Source organism: Pelecanus crispus, chromosome 4 (assembly GCF_030463565.1).
Source record: "Pelecanus crispus isolate bPelCri1 chromosome 4, bPelCri1.pri, whole genome shotgun sequence".
Classification (NCBI taxonomy): domain Eukaryota; kingdom Metazoa; phylum Chordata; class Aves; order Pelecaniformes; family Pelecanidae; genus Pelecanus; species Pelecanus crispus.
This window is the reverse complement of record NC_134646.1, coordinates 85,827,930-85,847,350: the sequence shown is the minus strand read 5'-3', so window position 1 is coordinate 85,847,350 and position 19,421 is coordinate 85,827,930. Positions and strand designations below refer to the sequence as shown.

General features: G+C 47.2%; 1 protein-coding gene across 1 annotated transcript in view; it reads right to left on the bottom strand.

Annotated features, from left to right (window-relative positions):
• SFXN5 (sideroflexin 5) overlaps positions 1-19,421 on the bottom strand; it is a 106,699-nt gene that overhangs the window by 2,422 nt on the left and 84,856 nt on the right. The window contains 1 exon segment of the mRNA XM_075709044.1: positions 18,680-18,797. Within this exon segment, the coding sequence (XP_075565159.1) occupies positions 18,680-18,797 (118 nt within the window).

The window sequence follows — 19,421 nt, the reverse complement described above, 5'->3', positions numbered from 1 at the left end:
TACAGCACAGAAGAAAGGAGTAATGTTTTGCTTCACGCTCCCTTGGGACACAATTCAAGAAGCATCGGGTAAGATCCAAGTTGAACAGCAGGAAGAGTATCCTAGTGGGAAGGAGCAAAGTATTGCAACCAAATGCTTGGGGAAGGTGTGGTGTCTCTGTGGTGGGAAGTTTTCAGCACAAATTAGATGAAACCCGTCAAGAATAGTTTAAGCAGAATTAAGCTTGTCTTGGTGGAAGGATACAGATGAGATAACTGCCTGTAGGTTCTTTCGGCTTCCTTCCCATGGGTCCAGGAGGGAAACGGCCTCCTTTCGCTGCATGGCTGAGCTCTTCATTCATGGCAAGGCTGTACACAAGGCTGTTACGTGGGATGGCTTTAAGAGGGACAGGGTTGAGGCGTGATATTTCAGAGACAGATTATGGTGTCTGAGCAGAAGGACAAGGGAATGAACGCCTAATGCAAGATGGACACGTGGTCAGGGACTCCTCTGAAGATCTTGAAAGAAGATACAATCGGTCACAGGCATTGGCTTGGAACTGCATGTTACTGAGCGCACTTAAGCCTTTCTGAAGCCTGGGAAGATGTGAAATAAATTTGCTGGAGGGTGACTGGTTGAACTGGAGCAATCTCTGCAGATCCCCTTCTGGCTGACTTTAATAAAGCAGACATTAAAAACTGCTCTAGACCCTCAGCTACAGGAGCTCTGTGGGGTGCGTCTGCACCCAGGAGGCAGGTACGGAGGGACGTACTCCACAGCAGCACTGGCAAAGCCGTTCAGAAATGCATCAGGAATAACTTACTCCTCTCACTGGGCAATCAAACGCAGAAGAACAGGGAGAAGCATTCGGGTGGTAGGCTACAGATATTAAGACAACATTAAGACACAACCTTATTGTGTACCAGTTCAGTCTTTGAATCCTTCAGCGTTTTTTTGTTGGAAAGTGCAATTTCACCTACTTCAGTGTAGACTGCTACTCTAGCTGTTCAGCATCCTGGACCTGTTTGGCCAACCTTCCACTGGACACGGCATGGTGAAACGGGTCTGGAGACCACAGTTCTTTGTCAAGTTTCTTGTGTCTCAGCTTCAAAGACGACCCCCAGTAGGATCCTTCTTGGTCATGGCCATGCTGGGAACCCCTCTAACAGGGAACGCCTGCCATGGAGGGTGCTCTGAGGAACCGGTTCTACCCTGTTAAGACTACACTGATGCGACCTGTCCCACCCTACATAGGGTGACTTTGTCCTTTCAAACCGAGTGCCCACCATGGGACTGGGTTTGAATTGTGTCCATCCTCTTCCTCCCAGCGAGGTAGATCTACCTGTGCTGGGGCAAAGGATGGATCCCCTTCCTGGCTCTGGGATGATACAACTGAGGTGCCTACCAGAAAAGGACCTTCGATAATGAATCCAGGAGAAGAGAAGTCCAAGAGGGACACAAACTCACAACAGCACTGAGGGAACCGTGGTGTAAAAGCAGAGAGTGCTACAAGGGGCTGGTTTGGGAAAAAAAAAAACAAACAAAAACCAGGCTTTCAGGCTGATGGCTGCATGAGCATCAGTGCAGCATTGACCACTCGGTATCCTGACACACCAGCATGGGAGACACTCTAACGAGGCAGCGGGAGAAGGGGGAATTGCTTCACACCCCTGCCCCGTGGGGCTACCGGATGATTTGCTATAGATGCAGGGAGATCCTTGCTGGGGACATGGCCAAGGTGCATCTCCAAATTCATCCAGAAATGTGGCCAGCGCTCGCCACAGCCCATTGCAACACCTGGGAGCTGGTGCAGCCTGAGGATGCTTCTCTTCCCTCTAGCAGCCAGCCAAGTGCATGACAAAAAAAGGGAAAAAAACTAAGAAACGGTGTCCCCTGACCTTACTCAAGCAACTGTTTATAAACCAGCATCACCCAGGTAATGCAGGCAGGATGACAGTGCTGGCTTTTTAGCGGTGCTCTTGACCCGGTGAAATCTATCCCTCCCAGGGAACAAAGCCGCCGTAAAGGGAATCGCCTCTCACGGTGCCCACCGCGCACCAGCTCTCTTCCCCCCGTCTCTGCCTTGCAGTGGAAGCCTCTCTCCTCTCATCAGCACAGACAAGGCTAATTGGGGTGATAAAGAACTGGCTCCGAGTGCTGGCGTGGGCTGGAGGAACAAATGGTGCGGTGGTCACAGCTGGTGCTGCGGAGACGGAGAGGGAGAGGGTGTGAGGCAGGCTCCCGGAGCCCAAAGTTTCGTCAGCCCATGTTGGATGCGGGGCGGCGAGGTGGGGGGTTGTGTGTGTTTTGCATTCGCTGCTGACACGGGTGTAGCGTACATGCGCGTCCGGTGAAGCAGAAGCAGGCAGAAAGCAGATGCTTTTTGTTTGGGGTTGATACTCATTTCTATCCCAGCTCGGCAAAAGGTGTAGAAAGGAATGTGCTCCTAAGAGTGCAGGGAGAGAGATAGGTCTAGGCTCGCTGCCAGGGATCCTGTAATGATATGGAAGGCAGCTAGGGGAGACAGGAGCAGATGGATTTGGCATACAGCTCATCACTCAGCCAAAAAAAGGGAGGGGGGGAGAGAAGAAGGAAGAAAGCAGCCAGTTTTGGTAGGGGGAGGGTCATGCGGACTGACGGATGCTGCACCGGGAGGTGGGGGAAGGGAGGATCAGGCCAGTCACCGCGTCTTCTGCTGCTGCCTCGGCAGTGTCAGTGAGGTGGCTCGGTGGTGGCCCCGGTTCGGAGCCCAGGAGGGCTGTCCCGGCCCTTCCAGCAGCCCTCTGCCATCTCCTCCTGGGCCATCAGACATCAGGGCAACGGCTGAGGGCAATGCCAAGCTAAGCGAGCCCTAGTGAAGCTCGGTGAGGTGTAGCAAGGACTACGGTTAATAAATGGCACCATGAAGCACCCTGAAGGACCAGCAGCCGCTGCTTCCACGCTGGTGGGCTCTGTGCACAGTGAGGTGGAGAGGTGGAGCACATCCAGCACCGCTAACAGTTCTGCTCTGTCCTCGGTGTTTGCAGACACGATGAAAAAAGGTCATATTTTTCCTTGGATAGATGAGCTACTGCTCATCAGCCACGCCATGGTCACCAGGCACCTCTGCTTGTAGCTTGGTGCAACCATGGTGTGAAAGCACCTCTGTACAGGTCTACCAAGGCTTCCTTTCACCTTCAACCCGTGGTCACCTAATGCAACTCTGCTGAGAAGCAGAACCTCATCAAATCTGGTTTAACATGCTTACTTGGGGTCAAAAACCAACTCGATTGGGTTTTCCGTGGTCTTGTTCCCAAGTTAAGACTGCCTAAATGTTCTTCTTTCAGATATTTCAGTTCTTCTTTTCTTCTTTTAATTGTCAGTAGCCAAAAAAACACTGATGGGAGCAAAATCACAAATCTGAACCCGTGCTTAATTTTATAAGGTTTTCCAAAGTTGGAAAATGTATACTGAATGATTTAAAGACAGCAAGGTTTTTTTCTTCCTCTATTCAGATAAACTGTTTCCAAAGCTTTTCCCAGACATTAAAAAACTGAAGTGCTCTCCATGGATCCACTTGCTAAGGAACAAGCTGAGGAAATCGGTGTTTGCTCAGGAATGTCTCTTGGAAATGCTATGGACCTATGGCCAGCTGGAGGTGACCTGACAGGTGAGAGAATTCAGGAAATGCCCCATCTCACCCAAAAACCTTCTGGTTAATCACAGATGATGTTTTTCAAAAGATATCCAGCTTCTGGTTAAGGCGTCCAAGCAACAGTAGAGCCACCAGACCTCCCAGTATCCCGCTTCAAAGAGCATCAGCCATCCAGACGGTTCGCATTTTCCAAATTCAGCTTTGCATTTATCTATTTGCTGCACTAAGGAGCTCTACCCTGCCAGAAATTTTATTCCCATGAAAGTAGTCAAAGATTATTAAATCACCTTCATTAAAATTTATAGATAAAACTCACACTTCTTTTCTGCAAGGCAGATTATTGTTTGAAATATTGGTGTTAAAGCTTTTTTCTGACCACTTCCCAGTTTTTCTATTTAGTTAAAAAAACTATGTACCCCAAAACAGGACATACTGGTTGAGAGATGGTCTCATGACTAACGCACATGGTAACAAATAACTTCATAAATAGTTGATACTCGGTTTGCTGGCCAAATCACAAAGCTGGGGAAAACGATTTTGAGATAAACCTGAATTTTGTTAGGTTTTCCTTCAAATTAATAATAAAACATGAACTTAAGAGTTGACTCATACAGTTCTCTCCATTTTTTTGTTTCTCTCAAGTGTTTTAGACCTGCCTCTTTTAAAGAAATGTTCAGTTTTCATAAGAAAAAACATCGCACCTACTCAAAATGTTTTTCTCAAAAACATGGAAACAAGTTATTCCAACCCATTTCCATCCTTGATGCTGGCTAAGGTGTTAACAAAACATAACCAGAGCCTGGGAAGCCACCGCTGCCGCTTGCCCTCCACCCATCACTGCTCGCAACATGTCCGAATCCGGCCCTACCTGGGATGCAAGAGCCCCGTGGCTCAGTGGGAGCCCACTCACGGGTTTGACACCATCCACCTTCCCCAAAAAGTGCCGACTTCGGGGTCGGTGCGGGGAGGGAGGCCTGGACCCCCCGAAACACAGGGATCAAAGAGCTGCGCACCTGCTGGCGCGGAGGCACCGAGCGCTTCCCCGGTGAGGGGTTAGAGCCTCCTTTCTCTCCATCCCTGCTTTGATCTTCTCCTTTTGTCTGACACGCCAAGGTATGCGACTGCACCCAGGGACTGACATTCCCTAAGAGCCTTCGCGACGCTCCCCGGCCACCATGCTGCAAGGAGCAGGGCAGATGTGCTTTTCCAGCCGGGGCTGTGCCGAGGAAGCAGTCTGGCCGGTTGGACAGAGCCCGTGCACGCTGCAAGCAGAGCGCCGAGAAGGCTGTGCATCCGCACGGCACGTCCCCACAACCTGGGGTGTGCAACGGTGTGGTCCAGGGCAGAGAAGAGGCCACCAGAAGATGTTCTGGGACAGTAGCGGCTTTGGAAGGAGAAGACACCGAGGGCTGGGAGCTGCTGCACAAGCAAATAGACTGAATCTCTCTGGTGCTCTGGACCCATCTATTTAGGAAAAAGATTAGAATTTATCATGTACTCCTGCTTCAAGACAACCACTGCCATTAGTGCCTGGCTTATATTTCTAATTTCTAATAATTCTATATGTCTAATTTCTAATTTTTGGGGCTAGATGATCTCTAAAGGTCCCTTCCAACCCAAAGCATTCCATGATTCTAATGAAGTCATGGCACAGCCTCACCCAAGTGATCAGAGCCTACAACCATGGCTACAACCAAACCCCTGAGGCACCACACTGGGAGAACAGACATACTCATGGAGTAAGAGATTCCTCTCTTAGGTGCTTAGAAGTAAAGCAAAGCCAGTAGCAGGTAAGAACGGCTCAGGAATAAGCAGATAAGAATAAGCTCAGGAGTGCATTTGATTTACACTACCGTTTCACTGCCATAGAAGTGGATTCACGTGTAATTCAGCAAATATGTAAAGTAAGGAACTATCAGGCAGTCCAGGTAATTTGCAAAGTTTCTGGTTTGACTGCAAACCTGGAACCACTGCCACGTATCCAGAAGGTGGGTAACCTGTTAAATTCCTGCAATGTAGTAGTTTTGCGGGCATTTCACATAAACGGCTCTGAATTCAGAACCCTGTTTCCAAACAGTAAGCTTTTAGGGATGTATCATTTCTCTGCAGACAGTGAACCAGGCTTACACTGAAGTGCAAGAGAGAAATGCGTCGCCTCTGACAGGACCTGCGGCCAGCACATTTACACCAAAGATGTATCTCAGTTCTGCTATTTAACCTCCGCTTGGACATATCTAGAACTGGCATTAAAAAGGACCACTGCATGAAATTAATTTTATCTCCATTTTCTCTCCCCTCCTTGAAACAATAAAAAGGAGGAAAGTTGGAATATTTGGCTCTTCTGGCTCTTGAGGGTTATCCATTTCAGATGATTTTTCTGTGTTTTGCCATGGATGCTTTGACCACCAGCATCTACCTTCAGCTGTCTGTAGGACAGGGCAGAAAACAGATTCTTCTCAGACCAGGCTGGAAAGGGTCTGAACATGGCACCACGCACACCCTGCTATGCCATCCGTTAGATATAAAGTATGTCAGTGATGGTGTTAGTGCCACAAGCTATTCACACTCTAGCACATCTGCTGACACCTCTGCACCATCCCCTGAAAACGTCACTGCTTTTAGCAAAGCACGAAAGGCAAAGTGTCAGCAGCACCTTGGGTGCCATCAGGTTTCTGTATTGAGACGAGTAGGAATATTCCTCATGCTCAACAGATGTTTGGATAGAGACGTGCAGTTGCTTTTGAGACAGCTACAAGGCTTAAGCTGTTACTGCCCTCCCCTTAAATGGGAACAATTGACTCTGCCCTGAAGCAGAGCAGAAGAGTTTGCAGGACTTATGGGTCAGTTATGGGACAGCAACTTCCACCACTTCATTGGTGGACTTGGCAGTGTTCGGTTAATGGTTGGACTTGATGATCTTAAAGGTCTTTTTCAACCTAAATGATTCTCTGATTCTATCATCAAGGGTGGGAGTTTTTAACTTCAGCTTCAGGAGTTGCATATTAGCACATCCCAGCTTCTCTAAAGAAAAATAACATGCATATCAAAAAAAACCCAACATTTTAATCAGATGGGAAGAAGGAAAACATGGCATTTCAGGCTACCACCCAACCAGGCTGGAGCAGAGCACAACTGCCCCCATGGCAATGAGCTCCCCTCGCCCAGCGGCACGTTTGTTTCCGGTGCTCTAGAAATGACTGATGATAACAGTGTCAGCAGGTGGGATAATAATATATGACAGCAGGCACCTAAGGCTGCAAGGTAGCTTCAACCGCTCGGCGTGTCCCTGCCTGTCCTGTAACAGAGCAGTGCAACAGCCGCGTTTCGCTCCTGTGCTCTGGCCCCCGTGTTTGTTCACTGCCCTAAACCAGTCCACCAGTAAGATACCAGCTCTAACCTTCCCGTTCCCCATGGGAACACTTCTGGTGCCTCAAGATGACATCAATGATGAACAGACATGGTGAGATGAATGAAAGCCACTCCTAGGAGCTGGGTTTGGTGAGCACTGGCTCACAGGGCTCTCAGACCCTCTCAAGTCTTCCAGCTTTATAAAACAGATTGAAAGGTCAACCCCCCGCATGACACCATCTCCAAGTCATTGCAAAATTGTGGGTTTGAGTCTTCTGGGAAAGAAGATGGTTGCCCACAGCACCAGAAACCTCAAGTATTTAAAAAAAAAAAGAACAAAAAACCCCCAAACAAACCTAAATAAAGGCTTTGAAACCATAAGATTTCAAGTAGCAAGATCAAAACCCAGTTCTTTCTGTCTGTCTTCCAGAGAAAAGAGACATTTCCAGTTCCCTCTATCCAAGAAGGTGAAGGGTTTTCCCTCCTTTCACCCACTCACTGCTATCCAGGAGGTGCCAGCCTGTGTCCCCGGTGAGCATGGCACCTTGTCCTGCAATGCTTCGCAAGGGCCCAAGGAGTAAGACACAAGTAACACAAACTCACCAACCATGCAGAGAAATGTAGAAGTTCAGGCATGAGACCAAACAAAGAATCTTAGTGAAGTTGTGATGGAGAGAAGCTAAGACCACGGCATGATGTGTCTTCCGTGAAGTGAAGAACCACACAAAAGGCCTTTGCAGGAGCTAAGATGCCTTTACTCCTTTACTCTGGAGAAGAAGGTCTGCTCATGTGTAGAAGATAAGTGCTCATGAGATAAACTCTCAGTTTGCCACACTACATTAATTTCTACAGGAGCTCTGGAGTTGTGGATGTCTTAGGCTGATACCACAGCAGAAACAGGGGTGTTCTGACCTCAGGTCACCCAACCTCATGGGGTAAGGACCCTTCTTCAGGAGAGGACTTTCTCCCAAAACTGTTTATGCACAGCATTCAGTCTATAGCGTGTAGGGCAAAAGAGACTTCTTCCTGGCCTCAAGGAAGAAGCCTCACATTACATAATATAAATTTTGTTGGGGAACGTTCAAGCCAACTGATGGGTGGAGAAGTCATCAACCCACCTAAAATATGATCTTGAGAACCCCCAAACCTGCAGAGTTTAGGGTCATTGCTCCTTGCTGGAATGAAAGGCATTCACAAAAAGAGTTAGAGTTATCTCTCCTCTTTTGGAAGAAAAAAATCCCGCTTTTGAATATGGACATGATGAATGTAGCAAGTTTCCCTTTTGATGAAAATGAGCTATTAGGTCCATTTTGGTAAGAATCCCTCCAGCAGTTTTGTCGAGGAAGAGAGCATTTGTTGCTATTTGGTGAGAACATCAAACCCTGTAATTCTCCTGCTATGAAGAAGGAAGAGCATGACGAGTACTGTAGGATTTAGGGATGTCCTTGTTGCTTTAAAGAAGCTAAGCAAGTTCCTCAGGATCCCACCTCCATCACATTTCCTTTTCTTGAAGGACCAACAGCATCACTAGAAACAGGCTGCTAGATCCAAATGATGTAAAAAGCAATTACAGGTAATAATATATACCTGTGTTTGGGAAATGTGATTAATAAGGCACGCTCTGCAGTAAGCAAGCATGCTTACAAGGCAAGCCTGGACAATTGGCCGCCTTCCTTAGCTTGTATCCTTAACGTCTCACTTGGAGTAGTCTGAGCTATGGTTGCTTCAGATGAGCTAAAACTGTGTCTGAGTGTGCAAGAAAGGACATATCCGACCCTATGCAGAAAGAGAGGGGTAAGCCAGGCAACAGCCGGGGACAAATCTGGTTGCACCAAATAAAGAGGCTGATGGCAACCAAGAAAGGAGACTGAGTTCTGAGGGCAGGCTGGCAGAAAGAGAGGAAAGCTCTTGGCTTTTAGGCCAAGAAGAAACCAGCAAAACCAAAGACCCACAGGAGGACGGCACAGGGCAGGAGGAGATGGGGAGGGCCATCTCCACAGGCTCCCCGAGGAGCAGGACAGGAATCCTTGGGGGAAGTGCTTCGGGAGGAGCCGCTCTGTTTACAGTAGGTGCTGCTGAAAGGTGTCCTGAAGAAAGACAGCAATTAACAGGCCCGGAAAAAAAATGGCTTCTTTCCACAAAGTGCCTTTTAAGTATGTTTTTCGAGCCACTTTAAGGGTTAATGTTTAGCTGTTTATCCGGAGTTGTCGGATGTCAGCTCTTTCTTTTGACTCCTAATGGCTTATAGCCATCAGGAGGTGAAGACTCCTCAAAAGAGATGGTGTCAGGAATGTTTTTTTATGCCCACTAGCACCCACACACCTGCAGGAGCCTGTGCTTGCAGGATAGATAGTTTACATACTTGAACCTGTATCCCAGGGACAGAGATATAAACATGAAACCAGATCCCGTCTGACACCGCTGCTGAAGCCCCTGGGCAGTACAAAAGGGTCCTTTCTCCCACACCCACCTCGAATGGCCACAAATAAGAGTTTGGGTCGAGCCATCGCTTCCCAGTGAGAACAAGTGCTGCTGGTCCCGGTTATGATTTTCAGACCAGATCCTGTAAAATTTTTAGCACCTTTGACTTCCGTGAATTTTGGTCGTGAAACAAAGGACCACTCTCACGAGCAGACTTCAAAAACCAGCTCAGTCACAAATCAAAGCCTCTCGGACAGGGAACGTGAGAACAAAGACAGAGGCTCCAAATCAATCAGAGCACTGCTCACTCGTGACCTTCCCCAGATGAGAGGTGTCATTGAGCCTAATAATTACACCGCGAGGTGCAAACAGGCTGACCAGTTGTAAATCTAACCACCCCAATGTTTCCTAGGGGCTTGTGAAGAGTGATGGTGGAACTGATGCCCCTGAAGACCAGATCCTTCCTCTTCCTCTTGGAAAGAAGGACATTTGCTCCCAGAAGAGACTGAGACCTCCCAACCCCAGACCATTGGGGAGCGAGCAGGGATGGGAAATGCTTTGATTTTGAGACAGACATGGGGGAAAAAAAATATGGAAAGGGGAGATGTCCTGACCCAGAAATGTTCTTTGCTTTGCGAAACTGGTTCCTCCTCTCCTGGTCATGTCTCAGGTAAGCAACCCCACAGCAAGAGGAGCTTCAGTTGTGCCAGGACATGAATCAAAAGGGCACTGCAATGAAGTATGCCATGAGTTTGGGAAATGGGAGATGGCCCTGCGACAAGGCAGATGCTGCTTCTGTGAGATTACCACCCATGGCTTGCATCTGGAATCACCGCTGCATCCAGCTGGACGAGGGCAGAAGGAAATTACTGTGCCACAACATCTTCATTATCCTTCTGCTACAGTCCCAGAAAAAGAACTTAAAAGAGCATCACGTGGTAGTGATGATACAATACAATAAGAAGAATTTGGGGGTTTTCATGAATTGAGGGGAACAAGAACGTCACAGTCATGTAGAATCTGGAACTTCTGGTTTGTTTGGTTTTTAGAAGCTCTCGGCAGAAACGTCAAACACTGAATTGAAGCCCACCCTGAAGCAGGAGGGAGCTTGTGGATGTTGGTTCAGCAACTCAGGCTAAAGCACCACTGGAAGCGGAGAGGACTACTAAGCCTGAAGCGTCCCCATGTGTTTAGGAACACCTTCACCTGGGAGATGTGCTCGAGAAGGGGGTTTAGAGCATGTGAGCCTGCCTATGTCCTTGCCTTGAATATGCCTGAGCTCCCCAAAAAGCTCTGCTGCCATTTGGACTTGAAAGTTTATAGTATGGAGGGTGGTCTGACCTTGCAAGCTCTAAAGCAAATACAGCAAAAGCTCCGGGCTTCTTTCTGTCTGTGCCACACTGGAGATGATGGCAGAGTGAGAGACACTCAAGGTGGGAGCAGGAACTGGGGCAGGACTCTGCAGCCAAGAACAAGTCATAGAACATAGAACAGAATCATAGAATGGTTTGGGTTGGAAGGGACCTTAAAGATCATCTAGTTCCAACCCCCCCTGCCATGGGCAGGGACACCTTCCACTGGACCAGGTTGCTCCTGACAGAAGAACCTGTGTAGGAGGCCTGTGATGGGTTGGGAACAGTCCGCAGGCATCTACAGAGCACAGGAATAACACCGACAATTACTGCAATAGTTAATGGTAACAGCTCATCACCATCCTCTGGAGACACCCTTCCAGCTCCCAGTGCATCTCTCTGCAAGCCTAAGCACAAGCACAAATCCAGCCAAATCATCTCAGACCACCTAATACCTCCAGTAATTCAGAGACTCCTCCTTGCTAGCAGGCTCCTGGGCAGCAGCTTTCCTGTGCGAGGCAATTAGAAGGAAACTAAAAGTTGTTGAGGGAATCTGCAGCACAGGAAACAAGCTACTGTGATATTTATTCTTTTTTTTCCTGGTTGCTTTGACAGGAAAGGTGTTCTGCAGATGCCAGGCTGCCAAGGGGGGTGAGGGGGGAGAGCAGTGGAGGTGTAAAGGGAAAGCCAAAGGGTAGGGCCAAGGGGGGAGCGGTGTGTGAAGTCTGACTCCTTGGGAAACACACGTCGGGTGTGCAAACCCTGCCCTGACAGCTGGCGCAGGTGAAGGAAAACCTGAGCTAGGGGCTGAGAAGGGGGGCTAAGCCGGGAACGTATCGTCTTCTCTTCTGCTTGATGCTCTCAACCAGAGAGGGCTGGTGAGAGCAGGGAGAGAAGGGAGACATCAGAGAAGCAAATGGTAAAAGCACTCCTGTCTCAAACCAAGGGAGATCAAAACCTTGCCAAAAAATTGGCTGGTTAGCCCAGAGTCGGGTTCAAGTTCACTGCTCATCCCTTAGCATGCAGCCTCCGACCAACCTTCCCTGTCCAGCAGATTGCAGTTACTGTGCAGTCGCCTTCTTGAGAGGCACAGGTGAGGAACCTGTTGTGCTGCATGACTGAGGTCCCACCTCTCTGCATGAGCTACTGAGAGCAGGGCTGAAATCATGGCTGAGTACTGGGGACTGGTCCCACGGTGCTTTGAGCTGCTCTGGTGACTTCATGAAGATTCATGGCCAGGGTTGTGATTTGATTTGGAGCAGGGAAGGATTTGTCATGAAAAGAGCTGGTGACAAACACTTCCGTCTCCAGACTTCAGGTCCATGCCCAGGCTGACAGCAAGGGTAGGCTCCATCAGAAGTACGGGAGGACAGATGTACCCTTCGCTTTGTCTGCAACAGTCTCAGACACTTAAAGCAAAGGCTAAAGAGATCTTTGCCTTTCCACCGCTCAGCTGAGGCATGGTCCTGTTGTGGTGCAGGAAGACATGACTCTCCTGTAATGCAAGGTGAAGACCATGGTCTTCTGATGTCAAAACTCAGCTCAAATAAGCCCTATAAGTCATAAATCAAATTAACCTAGAGAGGTCTAAAATTATTGCACCACAACTTCCTGAGTACTTGCAATGGGACAGGCAGGGCTACAGCCGCGTGAAACAACGTGAACGAGAATCCAGCCTCAGGCTTGGGGGACAAGCTTGCATCCATACGGCCAAACTCTTCCCCCAAAGAGGGAGGCTCTGTTCATGGGGAGCAGTCCCTGGGAGCGCTACCCTCCAGCATTAGCTGGGAAGCCAAAACTGACCCAGACGATGCAGACAATTAGCCAGGCCAGACACGAGGGGCCAGTGACCCAGCTTGTGCTTGGACCCTGCTGGGTTTACACCTATAGACTTAGTTTACGAATTCCTCATGCTATTATTTCTCATAAAAGATGGGCTAGTAACTTATATTTGAGTTCCGTGCAACCGTGTCCAGCCTTTCTGTGTAGTCCTGACAGTATCATTCTGCAGTTCCCCAAACGTTACCTCCTCTCCCATCACCTTCCCCTTCCAGGTGCAGGACTGTGCTCTGAAAGGTGTCACTCATTTGTCCTCCAACCTCTGACAGGAACAAGTCCATCCGTACTGAAGAACGCCAGACGCAAACCTTGTTAAGCACCATCCCTCACTTGAGGGCCAGAACAGGGCTCAAACCATTTTCACATACCATAGCTTTTCTCTCCAGCCCTACTTGAAGCACATCAGTATTCAAACACTCGGTATCATATAAATCCTGGGGGTTCCTGCTCAAGTGAAAAGTTTCATGGGCATTAAAGAAGCTCACAGAGATCACCTCTCCATTTTAAGTTCATGTGAACAATAAAGATACTCTTGCCTATGTCAATAGTTACTTTGCCAGAAGAGAAACTGGATCAGTACATAGGAGAGGAACCTCAGATGAACCTCTTAACGCTTCAGAAGTCAACGATGGAGCATCACCTGCGTGCCAGTATGAAACCAAAGCTTCAAGGCATAGCTTGAATCTTCTGCAGTCTTTGGGAGACACAAACCACTGAGCTTCCAGCCTCCTGCCAGTCCTGAAGGACCTTGTGACACTTCTTTTCTAAGAGCAGTTCCTTCCAAGACCAACCTCCATCCCAAGGGTAGACTTTGGCCAGCACGCTCAGGTTACCTGACTCTCAGGAAACTGCTCCTCAGACCCAGAAGCAAAGAAATACCACAGAACTTCTCACTTCTCAAACATTTTTCCCCACGGCAGCTGGCAAAGCCTTTCCTTTGCTTCTCATCCAAGTTGGACAAAATTACTGCAGAGAATCCCTCCTGCTCCCCTCCCCCCATGCAATGTAATCCCAAGGGAGAAATGGTTTCATGGGGACCCCCTGCTGTCTTGCATCTGATTTCCCTCCTAAGTATGGTATAGGGAAGCGTCTCGAGGGCTATGGCTGTGACCTCCATACAGCTCTTTTGTCAAGTGCCATTTCATTAAAAAATCAGCCTTTTAACTGTGGACACATTTCAACCTCACCAAATCTGCTAATTATTGACAGTTGGTGAAGAGGAGATTTCACTTGTTCCTCCTGTTAAACTGCATCTAATTAGTAATTACTGGTTCACTGTCATCTTTACTGCAATAATCCCACTGCACATTGGCTCATTAACCTTTTGCTTTTCTAAAGCAGCCTGCCAACAAGATGAAGGCTAAAACAGATTGGAAAACAATAGCTCAGCCTTGGATTTTAGGCTGTTTATTCCCCTTGTCCTGGAGATCCAAAAGGAAGATTATTTTTAAGAAAAGGCTTTCAGCTGAAATCAGCCTAATTCCGGAAGATGGCTTGTTTTGCCCTAACCAGCAACCGAGGTCCTTTAAACTTAACCCGTGGTGAGGGCATGTGTATTATAGCTAGCGGAAGGGTTTCCTCTGCCACCAGCTCTTGCTTCGGCTCCATTCCTCACCTGGGTTTATCCTTCTTTATCAGCACGATCCAGCACACTGGGCATGGGACGAGGCAAGTTTGGGTGGGTTGGCAGCACCCTGGAAGTTGAACAGCATCCTCTTGGATGCTGAAAAATGAATGATCTGGATGAGCAGGGACCAAAGGGTAGAAAATCAGTGGAGCAACCCCATGGTTATTTCTTTTGCTGCTACACTGAATTTCATTTGCACAAGTCCCATTTTCAGTTTGGAACTGTCACAGCTGTTTCTATTGGCAGTGCATAGCTGAGTAGGAGTTGTCAGTGGGGATGCTGTAGGATAGGCAGCTCGAAAAGAGATTCCCCGGGGGGCATGGGAGGCAGTTGGAGGTTGTGGGCTAAATGCATTAACTAGATGTTTCTCCTAAACTTAACAGCAGTGAATTACTTAATGCATATTGATGCATTTAGGTACCGGAGTTAACACTATATCGGGATGAAAAGTGAATTTCGCAGCGCCTTAAGCGTGCTTAGTCTCAAGGACCCAGGTCTTTGTGGCTGACACTAGGGTTTTATTTTTATAAGGTGATCTTCAAAGCCATAACATCTAGAAACAAGCTGTAATTCTGGAGCACTGTTGCAGACATCAGTGGATTCCATCTGTACAAAAATCAAGGAAGGTATGAGGTCTTCGCTAGACTACATACCAACCAAAGAGAAGATCTGGATGCATTATCCTTCCCAGCACATGAAGGTTGTTCAGCTCCAAAATTTTCATTTAGCTGATACTGGTGTTCCTGTATGCAACCAGAGCTGAATTCTGATTTCTCTTATGTTACTTTAAACCAGGTATAACTCTGAAGCAGCTACAGCTGATGCGATAAGGTGGCTGCATTTATCTAGCACATTTATTAGATCTATTGCAGGGCTTCAATTCTGCTTGAAAACTAATTGTAAGTTTGAGCCCCTTTAGAAGAGTGGATCAAAGGCGGCTAGTCAAGCTCCCATGCTAAAACAAGTGCTTAATAACACATCAGCTTCTGTGTTTGCTCTCTGACTAAAGAAAAAGGACTGTGAATGTGTGATTAAGGGCAGAATTTGGCTCATTTACAATTCCTGAAAGGGTTGCTGCTCAGACCATAATCATATTTTTGGAACAGAACACACCTATTACATCTTGTTGTTAGTAATTTACTCCCTGGGTAGCGCTCATTACAACAGCATCATCTCAGTCGTGTTATGCTCATAGCTGCTTCACCTACTGCGGTTATGAGAAAAAGCAAATACATGCATACATATATACACGTGCATATACATATAAAGAGGTCAATGTTCAAACACTCAAAAGTCTATTAACTTAGTTATCTGATAAGTTCATGGACCAGTGATGAGTGACCAAGGAGCGACATGTTTTGAGAAACGCTCTTTGCAAGGAAACTCAGATTTCCTATCCAAGACTGTGAAGAAACGGCTCTGGAGAGATTGTTTCAGATAAATCACTTGCTCTGCTCACTTGAGCATCCCCACAGTCACTGACCACTGAGAAAGTCTCAATGAGATTTTGCAGAGGGGGAGGAACGCCCTTTATACACACACCCCCACATATTTATAATGAATGTAAACATAACTGAAAGACTGATCGGACCAGACTGCTGCAGAGAACTTGATTCCTTGGTGTTAACTGATGTGAGGTCCAGCTGTGCGCATGGAGCTAACTCCAGCTGAGCGGAGCCGAGACCCCAGTAGGTAATGAGCTATACCACCAGCTGTAATGGTTTCTCTTCGTTGACATGAAGCGTGGGCAGAGAGCACGTCATTCTGTTTGATCTACTAATCAGCGCTGATTCATGTTTACACTGCAGATAACATTTCATCTGCTTGTAGAAGGTCATTTTCAAGTGATGCTGTACGGCTTCAGTATTGCCTGATGCCTGCAATTTGAATATCCCCTGAAGGAAGCCAGACCTTAATTTTCCTTGTGGGCTAGAATTCATTCAGCCGTTAGCATCAACACATTTTCTCAAGCTGCAATATCAGACACTATACGTTATAAATTATCTGTCACCCATAAAGCTATAACACAAAAGGCAAAAAGCTATAACACAAAAGAGCTTCATTCTTAGATAAAGAAACTATGGCAATGAATAATTATTTTTGTAGAGCCCAAAGTGTTTAACTCTGAATGCCTCAGATTCTGGTACCAAAACTTTAGTTCCCACTGACCTTAGCAGGCGCTTACTATTTCAGAGAAGCCTGTGCTAAGTGATGCCTGCAGAAAATACTGGAAACGTACAAAATGCGAAATTTCAAAACAGAATTGTAGGCTGAGTTTCTCGTCTATGTTGAAAGAACTGCTTGGTTTGACTAACGCTATTAAACATGTCCATTGTCAGTGAGAAGGGAGAAAATACACAATGATGGCCGCTTAAGGCTTGAGATGACACAAAATCTGGGAAAGCAGTAAATAACTAAGAGCCCAGGTCACTGATACAGAGGCTTCTAGATATGTGGAAAAGAAGTCAACGTGCAACATACTATGGTCAAACATAAAATTGCCTCTGGACGCAAATAGTGTACCTATGGCACGGGGCACCATTTTGGGAGAATGGTGGCAATGTCACCTTTGGGGTAAATGGGGTTGGTGGTACCTCTTGTGGTCTTGCTTCCCTGATTGCCTTGAAACAAGACCTCCCAGGAAAGGCCATGGCTTTCTGGTGGGTGAAACTCCTTTCCCTGGAAATAGGAGCGTAAGGGATGCTCTATGTCCAAGTCTCCTTCCAACAGGAACTTCAGACATACTCTGGGCATGTACCTTGAATGGGTGCGAGACCTGGAAATACTCCTCAGAGTTTCATAACCAAAACCTATAAGCAGAACTTAGGATCACAGCAAAAAAACTGATGGACAAGGAGCTAAGGTTGAGCTCGTGCCAAAATGACTAACACGCTCTGTGGATGTATGAATTCAAGTAGAAGCAGGCAAATCGCATTGCTCCTGCAACTGGTACTTGTGCAACTTCTTACTGGAATACTGTGTCTGGTTCTTATGGAAGTGCTCCAAAAAGGATGTTGACTAATTAGAAAAAGTTTAAGGAAGAGCCATATGAATCATTAAAGCTTCAGAAAACACGTCTTTTAGCAAGAGACTCCAAGATTGAGATATATTCAGTTTCTTAAAAAGATTAAGGGACAGTTTTATCTCAGCCTGTAAACCGCTACAAGGACAACAAAAAATTTGTAACACGTTTTTCAGTCTAGCAGACAAGTGTACAACAAGATTCCCTGGCTAGAAGTCATGGATAAACCCATCCAGACCTAAAAAAATGAATTAACCAGTAGAGCCTGTGATACCAGTTTCTGATCAACTGTTCTAGTTGACACAGAAAGAACTTCAGCAAAGTCCTTGGCTCTGTTTGATAGAGTTTTTCCCGCTTTATAATAGTGACCCTCCCTGTAAATGTACAAATTTACAATCTGCCAATCTATGAGCTCCAAACACTGAATGGTCAAAATTAATGACTTAGAAAAAAATACACCTTAGTAATTTGTTCAACTAACTTAGGTATGAGTGATTTCATTAGTCATTCTGCCTTTTTCCTTGGCTAGTTTTCCTCTGTTCACACCCAGGTTGTGTCTTCCCAGAGCCAGGCTAGATGATGAAAAGGCAGAAACTCTCAAAGAAGCTCTGGGACAGTACATCCACATCAAATGTGTATCCCAGGCTCCTTGCTTAATGGACAAAGACCTGTTTTCGCTGCGTTAACACCAATGGTGTTCACCATGGTGAGCTGAACCATGTTCTCCCTGGTTCAGCTCAGCTCTGACTAAGCTCACATCCCCAGATAAGACAGGACAAACCCAGCTGGAGTCTTAGAGCAGAAGTCATCAGTCAGGAGCACCAACATCCCTTGACTTTTGACGTGACCAGACCTGACCCGGGTGTCACTGAAGAGGGACCAGATACCCTCCATGCTGAGACACTCCTCTGACTGGCGATCAAGCAGGCAGAACATTATCCTCATACATTTAAAAAAATGCCTTATTCCAACCTGGTTGTCCCCCTGATCCCTGGTGTTTTGATTACTGTACAGTCTAAATGTCCTCCGCACGGGAGAGGCCTGGAGCAGGCCACCCCCGTGGGAGAACACGGATGCGATGGAAGGGAGGACGATCACACATGACCATCCCTTAGCCTAAAAAAGGGGCATTTTCTGGGTGGAACCAAGGTTCCTCTGCTCGGTTCTTCCTCTGTTCGCTTGGAAGCTACATCCCACCACATGACCCAAACACTGGTTAATAGCATAGAAAAGCTGTGTGATATTAACCTATGCTAGCACGTGCTAACAGGAGGGACTACCAGAACCATCACCTGCCCAATCTGTGCTTGTTCAAGTGAAGAAGACAGCAATCAACTTCATCCAAAAATGGCAGAGGCCCCATAGGAATGAGACTATTATCCAGGAAGGCAAAACAAGCAGTGGCGTTGGTAAGCCCCTCTGAGATATCCCACTGAAGTGACCAGACACGTACTGACCTCAGACATCTGCGGGAAGAGGCTGATGGCCAAGGGGAGGGCCAGGCCAAAGGCAGCGAGGCACACGAGGCTTTGGACTGGGAGAATCATCCGGGGACGGGACCTCAGAAGTGATGTTCTGGAAAGGAAAGGCTTCGTTAGACCATTTCATAGACCAGGTGAGTGCATGTCATCATCAGAGCGGACACTGGTGGCCACCCAGACCCACCAGTCTCCCTCTCCCTAACTGGTCTACGTTCCTTTTTAGTAGGTCATCAACAAGTTCACCCACAAAAGATCCCGAGTCCTGCACACCGTGCTTTTGCATCTGCTGCGGTTACACAGCCCATGCCAACCTAAGCGCTCACTTCTCCTAAATGAAAACAGGATCACTTCACACACGCTTCCCCCCATTTCAAACCATCTCTCGTTGGAGTAAACAGCACACGAGGTGATCTGGCCGCACGCAGGTGTCACCTGCATTAAGGCTTTGGAGGCTATGTTGAGTGAGCAGAAGGAAATTAGGTTCTTGAGAGACGTTGTGAACTTTGTCGGTCCTATCACGCAGAAACAGGCACACGACTTTGTTAATGGGGTAATAAAGCAGTAAACTTGACAATATCTTAATTTGTTAAAAATCAAACATCTGCGGAGTGGGTGATAAGGATGCTTTAACACTTGCTGTCCCCAGGGGATATTTATGAGTTCAAGACTTGTTAGCAGCAAACACTTTAAGGTACCTGCAAGGTCAGGTTCTGATAAT